This window comes from Pelodiscus sinensis, chromosome 2 (assembly GCF_049634645.1).
Source record: "Pelodiscus sinensis isolate JC-2024 chromosome 2, ASM4963464v1, whole genome shotgun sequence".
In the NCBI taxonomy this organism is placed as follows: domain Eukaryota; kingdom Metazoa; phylum Chordata; order Testudines; family Trionychidae; genus Pelodiscus; species Pelodiscus sinensis.
Genome location: NC_134712.1, coordinates 118,105,095 through 118,118,905, shown reverse-complemented (window position 1 = coordinate 118,118,905; position 13,811 = coordinate 118,105,095). Strand labels below are relative to the sequence as shown.

At 44.9% G+C, this 13,811-nt stretch overlaps 1 protein-coding gene across 4 annotated transcripts in view; it reads right to left on the bottom strand.

Annotated features, from left to right (window-relative positions):
* Positions 1 to 8,673: 8,673 nt before the first annotated feature.
* Positions 8,674 to 13,811, bottom strand: part of LOC102444749 (MARVEL domain-containing protein 3-like) — a 27,941-nt gene continuing 22,803 nt past the window's right edge. For all 4 annotated transcript variants that reach the window (XM_075921374.1, XM_006122883.4, XM_014573534.3 and 1 more), the window contains one exon: positions 8,674 to 9,469. In XM_075921374.1, coding sequence (XP_075777489.1) covers positions 8,772 to 9,469 — 698 coding nt within the window. In that variant the 3' untranslated portion in view covers positions 8,674 to 8,771. The remainder of the gene's footprint in view (positions 9,470 to 13,811) is intronic.

Here is a 13,811-nt window from a genome sequence, read left to right as displayed (position 1 = left end):
GGTGAGGTTCCATGTTTCTTATGAGTCTTTGAGTTAAATGTGTCACTTTGCAGTGCAACTACAAAAAGTTGGTTTCTTTACTTGCCAGCCCTGAAAACTACCTGGGATATAGAAATCCAGCTGGCCTCTTTTCTCCTTTAACATTGCCAGTGATTATAGTTCTGTCAGCCTTCAGTTACACCTTGTTTTCAGGAAGGCTGCACCAGTGTAACTGGAACTTAAGAAACAGTTAGGGTGTTATTTCATAATATGAAATAGCCAATCTCCCCGTCCCCTAGCTATGTTGATTCCTGCAGGGCTAAACAGGAGTGTAAGGAGATAAATATTGTTATAAGATGGTGAAACCTTGTTACAGGTTGAATTTAAACCTCACTGAAGTGGACAGGTGTGAACTCATCCTTCACTTAACAGAACTGCAAGCATAAGCTTTCACCAATTACAAAAGGGGTGTATATGAGCTCACCGGGGAGGTTTTGGCTGAGTGTCTGTTTGGGGTAAGAAGGTGTGCATGTATACGGAGAGAGATCTAAAGCAGATGAGAGACAAGAGGGTGTGGCAAGAAAGTCAAGCAGGAGCCTAAGCATAATATGACCCTGGAAAAAGCTAGACAAAGCTTTTGAGTCTGGTGTTGGCTAAAGAGGCTTGGGTGGAGTAAGAAGCAGCTGCTTTTATTCTTGGTTCATTCTGTGCAGTACTTGGTGCATTCCTTCTGAATAAACAAGATTGCATCAAAATAAATATCAGACGGCATCAAGTGCTACTCCCACATGGAACGTCCCTGAAGCCCTGGGTTTTGACAAGCCACTCAAAAAGGATCAACAACATTTTTAACACTGAAGTGAGCAGTATGGACTTGGAGTACAGACAGGAAGTTTCTACTTTTGAGTACAACTATCCCTTGTTTACATTCCAGAGACAAATCATACGTACGTGTTTTAGAGAAAATTAGGACACCTTGATTGTGAAAGAAAGCTAGTTGTATTGGTGTGCTGAAGTATTCAAATCAGTGACTTGTGAATAAAATGCTTTTTCATTGTAACCACTACCAAGGAAGAAGACGCCAGCATTACAGCAAGTTTGCCAGGCAAACATTTATACTTTGATGCTGAAAAATATACTGACTATATGGATTGTACAGCACTGTGGTAATTTAACTAAAAATTCGGTAATGATGGAGTAGACCACCTAGAAACAGGGGTGTCTTCCTCCAGGAAAATAAATATATTAAATCAGACTCTTGCATTCCAAATGAAAGAGTATGTGACTCTTCATGAGCCTTTGAGACAAAGCAAAGACCCATTTCAGTCTCTTGAGCTATGTGGTACTTGATTCTTCAGGCTGTCTTCTGAAGCACCTTCCTTCATCTAGGGACACTACTCCAAAGTCACTAAGCATGGCCTCCATAGGGATACACATCTTGAAGAACCTCAGTTACTGTGCAACCCTTCTTCTAGGCTGAGTTAATAGCAGCAGGGTCCGGGTTCAGGACCTAGGGCTCCCCTCCCAACAACGTAATGCAACACTGGCTCAAGCCCCCACCCAGTGACCTGGGAAATCTTACACACACCCCTGGGCGCCTCAGAGGCAATTCTTCCCCTCTCACAAGCACAGAGTCTCGGTATAGCAGCAAATCTTTAATACGATGAGGTAACTGACATCAGCATTCAATTGGGAAAAACACCACAACTAGGATTCATAGACCAAACCAAAGACCCACCCCCAGCCAAGCATCACCCAAAGTCCCCAAGAATCCAACACCCCAAGGTCTACACTGGCATGACCTTGCACAAGAACCCTTTTGTGGAAAAGTTCTTGTGCAAAAACTCTTCCAGAAGAGAGCGTCTACACTGGCATGTGCCTTTGCTCAAGAGATGTGCTTTTGCGCAAGAGCATCTGTGCCAGTGTAGACGCTCTCTTGCGCAAGAAAGTTTTGATGGCCATTTTAACCATAGGGCTTTCTTGCGCAAGAAGGCTTATTCCTGAGCGGGAGCATCAGAGTTCTTGCACAAGAAACCCTGATTTCATACATTAGGATGTCAGTGTAATTGCGCAAGATCGCACCAATGTAGACACGAACCAAGAGTTTCTTGAGTCCAGCAGCCCAAAAATCTCCCGAAGTCCGACACCTCAAAAGTCTCTGTCCCAGGTCAATGCCACCCCAGGGTTCAAAAGCTTACCTGCAGGGTTTTTACCTCCCAACCTGGGTAGAACGGAGGAGGCAGGGATTGATACACCTTGTGGTAGGCCGATGGCCCCACCTCTCTGCAGGGTTCTGCTGCTGCCTTTAATACGAGTCACTCCGCCACACTCCACCTGCTGTCCTGTGAGCTGCTCCAGCTGTCCCACAAACTGCCCTGCTCCACCTCTGTCTCGTTCCACTCCACCGGCTGGCCGCCTGCCGGACATTCCCACCAGCTGCTCTGCAATCCGCCTGCTGCTGCTCCCACCAGCAGCTCTAGAAGCCACCTGCCGCCATGCTTACTGGCTGCCCGCTGGTTTTTCCCACCAGCTGCTCTGCTGGGTTGTCCCCGCAAACTGCTCTGTTAGCAGCTCAGCAATTTAGCTTCAGGATCCCCACAGCACTCAGCGATTTCAGCTCTTTAGCAAGTTCAGCTCATAGAGGAGCCTCAGTGCTAATGCACCATTGGCCAAAAGTAAAGTCAGCTCAGCAGCCTGAAACTAGACTCCTAATGGAATCCAAATTAGCTCTGATATTCCACAGTGGAGCGAGGAGGGGGTGCAATTGGTGTTTCAGGTCCTCAGACGGGGACCCACCACCAGTTACAAATACTTGTCCCCAGCCTCTCACTTCACTGGGTTTGGAATCCATGCCCCTTGTCTAGCAAGTGCTACTTAGTTGATGGCGAATCCCTCTGTCCTAAAACAGTTCCACTGTCCTTGATTCACATAATCAGGGTAACAACACTTTATCCCCCCTGCCTCAATAACTGAGGGTATGTCTACATTACCACCCTAGTTCAAACTAGGGTGGTTAATGTAGGCAACCGAAGTTGCAAATGAAGCCCGGGATTTGAATTTCCCGTGCTTCATTTGCATCTTGCCGGGCGCCGCCGTTTTTAAAGCCCCACTAGTTCGGACTCCGTGCCCGCGGCTACACACGGCACGGAGTAGGTAATTCGGATTAGGCTTCCTATTCCGAACTACCGTTACTCCTCGTGGAATGAGGTGTACCGGTAGTTTGGAATAGGAAGCCTAATCCAAACTATCTACTCCGTGCCATGTGTAGCCGTGGGCACGGAGTCCAAACTAGCGGGGCTTCAAAAATGGCGGCGCCCGGCAAGATGCAAATGAAGCCCGGGAAATTCGAATCCCGGGCTTTATTTGCAACTTCGGTTGCCTACATTAACCACCCTAGTTCGAACTAGGGTGGTAGTGTAGACATACCCAGAGAGACTAGGGATCCCACAGTGGCCAAAGTGACCATTTGGGCTGCTGTGAGCTCATACTAAGCGGGGTGGGTGTGCCTATGCAAACAAGATCAGCCTCTGAAGTCTTTTCGCCCCACTCGCCACCAGATGTCAGGGTAGAGCTCATCCTGACTCTGCTTACATCTGCACAAAGGCTATGTCTACATTGGTGCGATCTTGCGCAAAAGCAACCAGTTTTGTGTCAAAACTTGCTGCCTGTCTACACTGGCCGCGAGTTCTTGCGCAAGTACACTGACGTTCTAATGTATGAAATCAGGGCTTCTTGCGTAAGAACTCTGATGCTCCTGCTCAGGAATAAGCCCTCTTGCGCAACTGTTCTTGCGCAAGAGGCCAGTATAGACAGGCAACATGAATTTCTTGCACAAGAAAGCCCCATGGTTAAAAAATGGCCATCGGAGCTTTCTTGCGCAAGAGAGCGTCTACACTGGCACAGATGCTCTTGCGCAAAAGCACATCTCTTGGGCAAAGGCACATGCCAGTGTAGATGCTCTCTTCTGGAAGAGTTTTTGCACAAGAACTCTTCCACAAAAGAGTTCTTGGGCAAAATCATGCCAGTGGAGATGTAACCTTTTTATAACCGCTAAGTTAATGTATTAACAAAGTTAAAGGAAACAAACGTAGCTGTGTCAAGACATTCTAACTTGAAGCTAATCCCTATTTAGCTTGTTCAAAAACATGACCTACCTAGAAGTAGGGATGTAATAGTATAGTTGGCTAACTGATTAACTGATAAGCAAAAGCTTATAGGTTAATGCTATAGACTACATGGATTTCCCTCCTTCCCCCTGCCAGTTAATTTTTTTGGCAGAGTGGCCAGCAGCCTGGGTCAGTTCTGGCTTGTGCAGGGTCTGGGACCTACCCCAGCTACAGCTCTGCATTTAAAGTGTATGAGGAGCTAAGTGGGCAGGCAGCCCGGCTCTGCAGCTTGCGCCAGGTCTGGGAGCTCAGATCCCACCTGAACAGGGGCTTCTGCCACCCAGCACTGCTGCCTCTTAATCAGAGGTAGCAGCACAGGGCGACAGGCAGCCAGTCTGCAAGGGGAGCTGGTTTTTAAACTGGCTTCCCTTGCAGACCAGCTCCCGCCTGGCACGCCACGCTGCTGCCTCTGAGACAGTGGCAGGGGGCTCCTTGGGAGTGAGGCCGGAGCACACTAGCTGCTGGCCCTGCCCCCAGGGACTATAGAATAGCCAACTAACCGATATTTAACATCCCTAATTAGAAGCCATCTCAGAGTCAGGGTGTGTGTCCACATTCTCTGATGGAAGAAAAACAATTCTCTGCATCAGTTAAGGTGTCTGTTCCCCTCTCACCCTGATCTCCAAGAAACCTCACTAACAAATGATTTCATTTCCAAAAGAGCTTTTTCTGTCCATTAATTTTAATTTCATAGGTCAGATCCTTAGCTGGTGTCAGTGACTTCTGTGGTGCTGAGGATATGGAGCCACATTTGTTATAACGTTGATTTGAACCTAAATATAGTATACCTAGGACATGCGGGAATATAAATACAATGTGTATATAATGTGTATTGGGCATTCATGTTTAGTAAGGGTACTGCATATATTGAATTTGCTTTGAGAGTTGTTGAGGTTCCAACTTGCATTAAGAGCAGACAGGCAAGTTTGAGCTTTTACTGGGTTTTTGCTTATATTCATCCAACCCTAACTTGGAAGCTTGCATGGAACACAGGAAACACAAGGTTTTCAGATACCTAGAGTTGTCTAACAATTTCACACATCACCCTAAAAGGTAGGTGTTGTATATCTGAAAGTAACTTCTCCAAATTTTGTAACTGAGTTAGTTACCCAAAGCACATTTAAAACATATTTCCCTTCTATATCTCTTGTGAACCTCTCATTGAAAGACTAATTATCTTAAAGTTACATATACATCTTCCTCATTTAAGCTGCTCAATGTTCCTTAAGAGCTTCTGAAAGTCCAGGTGCAGCTGCATTTCTCGTAAATGAGGTAGTATAAATCAATCTTAGACATTCTGTATTATTGAAGGGCATCCTCTGACTTGCTTGTCTTGCATTGTCACATGCCAAAACCAATCCCATCCAATGTGTTGACAATCTGCAGACTTTGCAAGAAGCTGGTTTTATTTATGATGTGATGGGGTGCAACTGTGAGTGTTCATGCTGTGCTGGCATAAAGCTTCTTAATGCATTGAGTGCTACCCTTTCTTAGTGTGATGTTATGGAAGAGATGAGTAACAATGAATGTGTGTCATGTCATGAGTAATAATGATTTCTATTTCTGTTTTAATAACGTATCTGAGATTTTAAAGAAAAAGTTCATGGAAGTTCAGTAAACAAAATCAAGCAATAATAAAAGGACTTAATCAGTGTGTTTTATATATAAAATGATACGATCAATAGAGAAGAAAAGCAAGAATAGAAAGGCTAGCTTAAATACAAGGGAAAGATTACAAATGAGAGAAAGATATTCTTTATTCATTAACATGGGTCTGCATATACAATCAGTTCTTTGATACATTACACAATAAAAAACATTTTCATTTAAAGATGTATCAGTGATGCAAATTGTAAACCAGTCTCTTATGCTAGACTTTCAGTGCAATTTTCAGTGTTGTACAATTATTTGTTGCATTCAGTACTTTTTCCACATTAGACACGCACACACTATTCCAGAACACATTAAAAAGCTGGCATAGTACCCTAATCCTGACAACTATGTATTAATATGCATACATTGAAAGAGAACAGGAAAACATTTCTGTGTTTATTTGTAGAGGCAGTTTAAGTAGATGGCTATTATGGGTACAACAGCCTCCTTGCAGTGTGAGGGGAAGAACTAGGTCTGCAAGTCACAAGTACCCAGGGAGTGCACTGCTTCCTCTCCAGTTGAACGAACTTCCATTGAAAGATAATTCAAATTTTAAAAACTGTAGTGAGGGAAAAGCATAATTTATCTTACTGCAGACCCTGGAAACAAAAATTCAATGACCATTTCTGGATATTCTGTTTGTCTCCAGCCTGGGGCAGATCTCTGGACCTTATCATGCAATGAGAGGATAATTTCAGATGAGTGAATGAAAACATGCCTATTTGTTGTTCTAAGGTACGCAGATTCGCTGCGATGAGACTTTCACAGCACCGTATCTCCAGGATGGAAAGCAGGCTTGTTCTTCAAATATGGACTTGCCAACTCAGATACTATTGTCCAGGGAAGGATGAAGGATCTATCAAGTGTGGAGAGGAGTTCTGCCATTTTACACTGGCTAGAGATTGAATAACCAGTCTCATTTTGGCGAATGTATGTATTGATGGCCATCCACAGGTTTCAATACAGGAGACGTGACACCTGTGCTTGAGATTGTCAGTGCTCCTAAGGAGTGAACTTAACAGAAGGAAGACTGTTGAATTTACATAGGGAATTTAATGTTATGAACTATTGTGGGGACTGTCTGAATTACAACAATGGGTGTGATCCGAGAGAGTTCCCAATTTAAAAATTGATCCAATTGAAGACAATTATCTATTCAGAGATCTGCTCTAATGGATAGGAAATATGATGCATCAGGGGTTTGAGTTAGGTATGTCCTCAGGGAGAGTAGAATGAGGTTCTAAGGAAGCATTTTATGCTGGGATTTGTACCAAAATTATTTTCCTTAAACATAAAAACATTGTAGAGACTTGACCTTTTTGCTTGGACACTTTTATATACCTGTATTAGCCCTACTAGAGGGTGACTGGGACTCTTAACCAATGGGGATAGGGAACATGGATGTGGGTAAGGTGACTGGAGCTCAAAGCTTGGGATAGATGGATCAGATTAGGGATGCAAAATCCTGTTTAATTGGCTAATGGGGGGAGGTATAGAAATGCTCCTCCTTGCCTGCCAGGAAAACACCCTGGCTAATTTTAAATCCAAGGATTACAAAGGCAGACACCATCTACATGTTTTGTTAGCCTGTGCAGGATAAACTTAAAAGACAAAAACTGGTCTGGTAGCACTTTATAGACTACCTCGGCTACCCCCTGGAGCTTCTGGAGTTGAGTTGAAATTCAATACTATCAATTTAGGACTGAATAAGGATTTTAACTGGTTAATGCACCACAAAAGCAATTTCCTCTCTTGATATTCACATCTCAGCATCAAATGTTGTGAATGAGACACAGCCACTCTGACTTGATTAGCCTCGTTAACATGGGTCTTACACTAGACAAGAAACTTCTTTTGTTGCTCTTATATATACCCCTGCCTCTAATTTCCACTCCAACTCATCTGTGGGTTTTACCAACAAAAGATTATGCCCTAAGAAATCTGTTAGTCTCTAAGGTGCCACAGGATTCCTTGGTGGTTTTGGAGATACAGACTCGCAGGGCTGCCCCTCTGAGATTTCTGAAAAAAAAAATACGGTTTTCAAAAGTTTACTGCTGAATGCTAACTTAGCGGTAACTTTACTATGCAGAAGAAAAATGCTGCTTTTAAACCCTCCTTAATTTAAACAAGCACAGAAAGCTTCCTTACCTGGTCAATTTTTTTAAATTCTCCCTTCATTTTTTGCTAGTTTATGTTTAATCACAGCACTGTACTGTATTTGCTTTTTTTGCCTTTGCTGCTTCATGAATGCATATTTCTGGTTCCGAATGAGGTGTGTTTTTGTGTGAGTGAATAATTCTGCTATTCGTAACTTAGTTGTAGTTTAGGCCTTGAGTTAGTGGGATACTCAAAAACATTCTTATCTTTGTTAGTAGACCCACTGAAGTCAACAAGACTTACTCACAAGCTTAAAGTTAGGCACGTGCTCACATGCTTTTCTGAATAGGGGCCTAAATCCATAAACTAAAAGTGTTGATACACAATAACCTTTTATGTAGATTTGTCAGCTAGAGGGGAAGGAGGAAAGAAATCCCCACATTCCTACTGGGGGTTATATCTATACAAAGGAAACTCTTTAAAAATAATGTCCAGCACTGTTAATCAGTTCAGCTCCCCCAAAGTTAACTTGCTACTAATGTTTAGTAGAATCAGTTGGACCTACTCTAAGCAGCTTAAACTGTTGAAACCAAATATATTTTTACATTGAAAACAGACTGTCACAGTAAATTTTAACTTTAGATGGTTGAGCCAATTACTTCAAAGTGTAAGCTTTGTTACATACAAAACTTTTTAGTCCATTGTAAAATCAACAATTAATGCTGTAAATGCGTACAGTATGGCCAGTATGATACAGATGCTCTGTATTTAAAAAACAAAAACAAAAAAACAAAAACCTTAAATATACCAGATCCAGTGTCTGCCCAACATTGGCATTTATGCTACCTGGCACTGAGCTGAGTTCCTTGACAGACTCTACACCAGTGTTGCTATGGTCTGGGTATTGTGGATGCTTTCTCGGCTTCTGTAGTTCTTTTGGTGCTCTCTCTCTCTGTAGCTGTTCTCAGGGCTGTACTGAGTCCTGGTCATCTGTCTCCGAAAGGCCTGTACTGTTCGAACGGCGAGTGCACAGACCACAGAGCTTGCAAAGTACAGACAAGCAGCAATAATGCCAAATAGGCTGACAGCTGCATCACCCCCCTGAACCTCGCAGTTCATCCAGGTGTATCCACGGCGTGCATACAGTCTTTCCCTCTTCTTGCATGTGTCTGTGGAGTTCACCTGGATGATAAAGTGTAAGTAAAGGCCAACAGCCACAATATATCCCATACAAGCCAGTGCATCAAAGACGCATTCAGCCACGAGCATCCTCACAGAGACGCGATGAATGGGTTTTGCCCCAACGATGAGGAACAGGAGAGTAAGTGTTGTTAATGTCAGACTGTAGGCCACTCCCCCATACACACATGGGGCTCTCATCTGGCTATACTGCATGTCCAGGTCTCTCACCTCCTGGAACTCAGATCCTTCAAATGGGCTGTAAAATGAATTAATGTTGAAAGACCCCATTCCCAAGCCGCCCATAGAACTGTAGCCTGCGATCGCTGCATGGGAGGCTCCAACACAGATCAGCACTAGAATGTTGACAGTAATTTCAACAAACTTCAAAACGCCTGCAGGAAGAAAATGATGAATATTAGCTTAGAATGTGTTTTGTACAAATGGGAAGGGGGCGGGGAACCTAGCACACTCTAAACTAAAGAGAAAACTTACTGAGCTTTGCTTCCCAGGGGAGGCCACAGAAAAACTGTCCTTTTGTAAATGAAGCATTCACTTTAATTAGTGTATTTCAGAGCCTGAACATAATGACTTTGTCAGTAATTTGACAGTGCACTTGATAAGTGGATCATGCAAGAGAAATCCATAAAGATGCTTACAGTGGTGCTTGTACTGCGAAAAAGGAGATCGATCAGTTGAGGCACACAGGTTGAACAAGTGCCTCCTTAAGTATGATTTTGAAACCTTGTTTGATGTAGATTGTGCCTAGTAGCTGGAGTACCAAACAGAACCACATAGAATGGGAGCTATCTGAACAAAACTGAGGACAAGAATAAAAAAAAAGGGCAAAAAAACCCTTCCAGGGTCCTAGTGATTTTTTTTTTATATATAAGGTCACTTATTAGATCCCTAAACATTAATTTAGCAGCATTACTTTGATTTAAAAAAATATTGGCCTAGTATCTGCTGGATCCAATCTACATCAAACAAGGTTTCAAAATCATATTTAAGGAGGCACTTGACTCGATCAACCTGTGTGCCTCAACTGATCTCCTTTTCAAGGGAAGTAACATTTATGATTCTTGACTTGACTTAGCCAACTCCCACTTTCAAAAGCCAAACCCTATGAAAAGTTCTGACTCTCTTCCTCCTCTTGGCATGGATTTTAAGTAAATGAACAGTGTTTGGATAAGTGACTCCTGTTTCTTGTCGATCACAAAGTAACAAAAGCGAAGCTGAAGTTCTTCAGTTTCAAACCATGCACCATTGCAACGAAGAGATGCCATTTAGCATTTATCTTCCAACCCACCACCAAGATGGACCTTTATGCATACTAGTAGTGGGACGTACATCTGTATTTGAACAATCAGCCAGATCAATGTTTTAAAGATCAGAACTTACACAATCACTACAACCTTGTTATAGTAAGTGTGTAATTGTTATCCATGTAATATCACTTCCTGGAGCATAATTGCATGTTCAAGTGTCTGCAATCTAACTGAAAGCTAACATCTCAAAAGGGTATGTTAACCACTCCCCTACATAAGATAAATCAGAAATATAATATGTAGCTCTTCATCATTGGTGTGCCTGGGCACATCCAAATGTGGGGCAGACTGGCTGGCTGGAGGCTGCTGGAGGAGAAGGGGTGTGACAGGGCAAGCCCGCCCCCACAAAAGACGCCAGCGGCTGCGGCGTCAGAAGCTGCGCAGCCCAGCGCGCCTCAGCGCTGCTGCACATGCTCCAGCGACCCCGGGCACTTCAAAAGCCAGGGCCTCATACCATGAAGCCGGTGGAGGATGCAGGATACCTTCAGGTGAGGGCGGCCCCTCTCCACCGCCCATGTGCCCCCTGCAGCCAGCCACCTCCTCCTGTGCACATTCCCGCAACTCCCGCTCCCCACGTGTGGGCTCCCCGCCTTTGTACCCCTACTGCCGGCAGCTGTCTCCGGTGCGGCTCTGGCGACAGCAGACGAGCCGCTCACGGGGAGGGGCGCGGCCGGGCTCCCTGCCTCGCCAGCGTCTCTCGCCTTCCTGCGCTCCAGTGGCCGATCATGTGCTCCGACTCCAAGAGCTGCCCCCCTTGGTGCTGAGGCCCCTGAGTCTCGCCACTGGCCCGGCTGTGCCACACCAGAAGGAGTGCCTGGCTTGGCAGGGCTTCAGTGGTAACTCCTTACATGCTGGGCTCGACCCCAAGCTGGGCTGCTGGCTGCCGAGCTCCAGAGCTGCCCACGTGGTGGGGGCCCGCTTTTCAGAGCCCACCCAGGGAAAAAATACCGGCTGGGAGGGACAGGGCAGGGGAGATGGGCCAGTGGAGCTAGCAGGCGGGGGCAGGGCAGTGTGGCTGGCTGGAAGAGATGGGGGGGAGGTGTTGGGGGCAGTGGGGCTGGCCAGGGGAGATTGGGAGGAGGAGAACTGGGTGGCAGGAAGCAGGGGTGGCCGGGAGGGTGTCGGGGTGGGTATGAAGAAGATGAGGATGGACCAAGTCATGTGTGAGTGCACAGGGGCATGATGGGAACGGGGGCAGAGAGTGGTGAGGGGGTGGACATTCGGGAAAAAGGGGGCAGGGGCAGTGAGGGAAAGGGGAGGCACCAGGAAGGTGCAGGTGCCAGGGGATTCTGGGGGTGATGCAGAAGGGCAGACACCTGCAGGGGAGGGACCAGCTCCAGAGGAGAGAGGCAGGGCAAGTGTGTAGAGGGAGGTGTTAGGAGAGGGGATGAGGAGGGGTAGCTTACATGATCAGAGTGGGACTACTGGAGGAGTGGGCACAGAGAGGAGAGAAGGGCTGGTGGAGGGGGGCAGGTCTCAGGTAGGCTGAGGGCAGTGATAAGGGCAGGAGTCAGGATAGCAGAGGAGGATGATGGGGGCTAATTTGGCTATGACAAATCAGGAAAGAGATCTTGGAGTTATCGTGGCTAGTTCTCTGAAAACGTCCACACAGTGTGCAGTGGCGGTCAAAAAGGCAAATAGGATGTTAAGAATCATTAAGAAAGAGATAGAAAAGAAGACACAGAATATCTTACTGCCCCTGTATAAAACTATGTATGCCCACATCTTGAGTATTGTGCACAGATGTGGTCTCCTCACCTCAAAAAATATATTTTGGCCATGGAAAGGGTTCAGAGAAGGGCAACTAAAATGATTAGGGGTTTGGAACAGGTCCCATGTAAGAAGAGACTAAAGTGACTGAGACTTTTCAGTTTAGAAAAGACGATACTGAGGGGGGATATGATAGAGGTCTATAAAATCAGTGGTGTGGAGAGGGCGAATAAAGAAAAGTTATTCATTAGTTCCCATAATATAAGAACTAGAGGACACCAAATGAAATTAACGGGTAGCAGGCTTAACACTAATAAGCGAAAATTCTTCTTCACACAGCGCATAGTCAACCTGTGGAACTCCTTGCCAGAGGAGGCTGTGAAGGCTAGGACTATAACAGAGTTTAAAGAGAAGCTAGATAATTTCATGGAGGTTAGGTTCATAAAAGGCTATTAGCCAAGGGATAGAAATGGTGTCCCTGGCCTCTGTTTGTCAGAGGCTGGAGATGGATGGCACAAGACAAATTGCTTGATCATTGTCTTCGGTCCACCCCCTCTGGGGCACCTGGCACTGGCCACTGTCGACAGACAGGCTACTGGGCTAGATGGACCTTTGATCTGGCCATTCTTATGTTCTTACGTTGGGGGCAGCAGGCACCAGGGGAGCTGATGGAGCAAGGGGAGGAGACATGGCAGCAGAGGGAAAAGGTAGAGGTTTATAAGATATTTATTAACAACTTGGGTAGCACAGTGGCACATCCAAACAAGCCACATGAACTCAGTACTGGTGTACAACAGAAAATTAATTCTGCTCATGGGAGGAAACTCTTAGAGTGAACACTTCCCCCAGCCTCTCCGCCCCCAAGTTAATGTCACGCTCATTGGGTTAATGCAACTGCAGGATAGTTGCATGAGGGAGGTTTGGTGGGGGACAAACTAATCCCTATTGGTAGGAAGATGGTGGGAAAAGTCCTTAGAGGAGGATCACATGAAACCTTTTACTTCTGGTCGTGTGTCCATCTTGTCCTGAGAGTGTTACCTCCAGAGGTGTGGCTAATGGGGGGTCAAAGAGTACATTTAAAAAAAACTTCTTTGGGTGCACACCCTAATGAAATGTACTGTGCACGCCTATGCTCTTCATCTTAAAGTGGCTTAGGAAATGTATCCAGACAGCACAACAAATAACTCCATCCTTGTGTCTGGAAAATAGGAACAAACTAAGAAGAGGGGAAATTTTTGCCCAAGATCTCCAAGGCAAAACTTTGCAGTATAAAAAAATGTTAGTGGATTTTAATGTCCATCTAGAGGAGAAAGTTATTCGTATAATATATTAACACCCATACAGAGAACTGCATAGAGCTCAGTTAATCTACCTTGCAAGGCTGAATTGTCTGTCGGGCATTGAGCCAATGCCTCCAGGGAATTGAAGTTTCAGGCATTGTTTAGCTGCTATGCCATCTCTTCAAACATGGATACAACAGGCCTGACCAAATAAAATGGCCTGGTTTTAATTAAATCTATGTTTTTACCACTTGCTAATTCAGTCTTTGTACTATTTTGTATTACTCTATTAAAAAGGACTAAATGTTTACTTTTTCTGGAAAAGTGCTGCAGTTTGGATCCAGATCACTGCAAGCACTGAGGCTCCTAATATGTAAATAGTCTTAGAAGAGGAGACATTACAGAATTTATCGTCATAT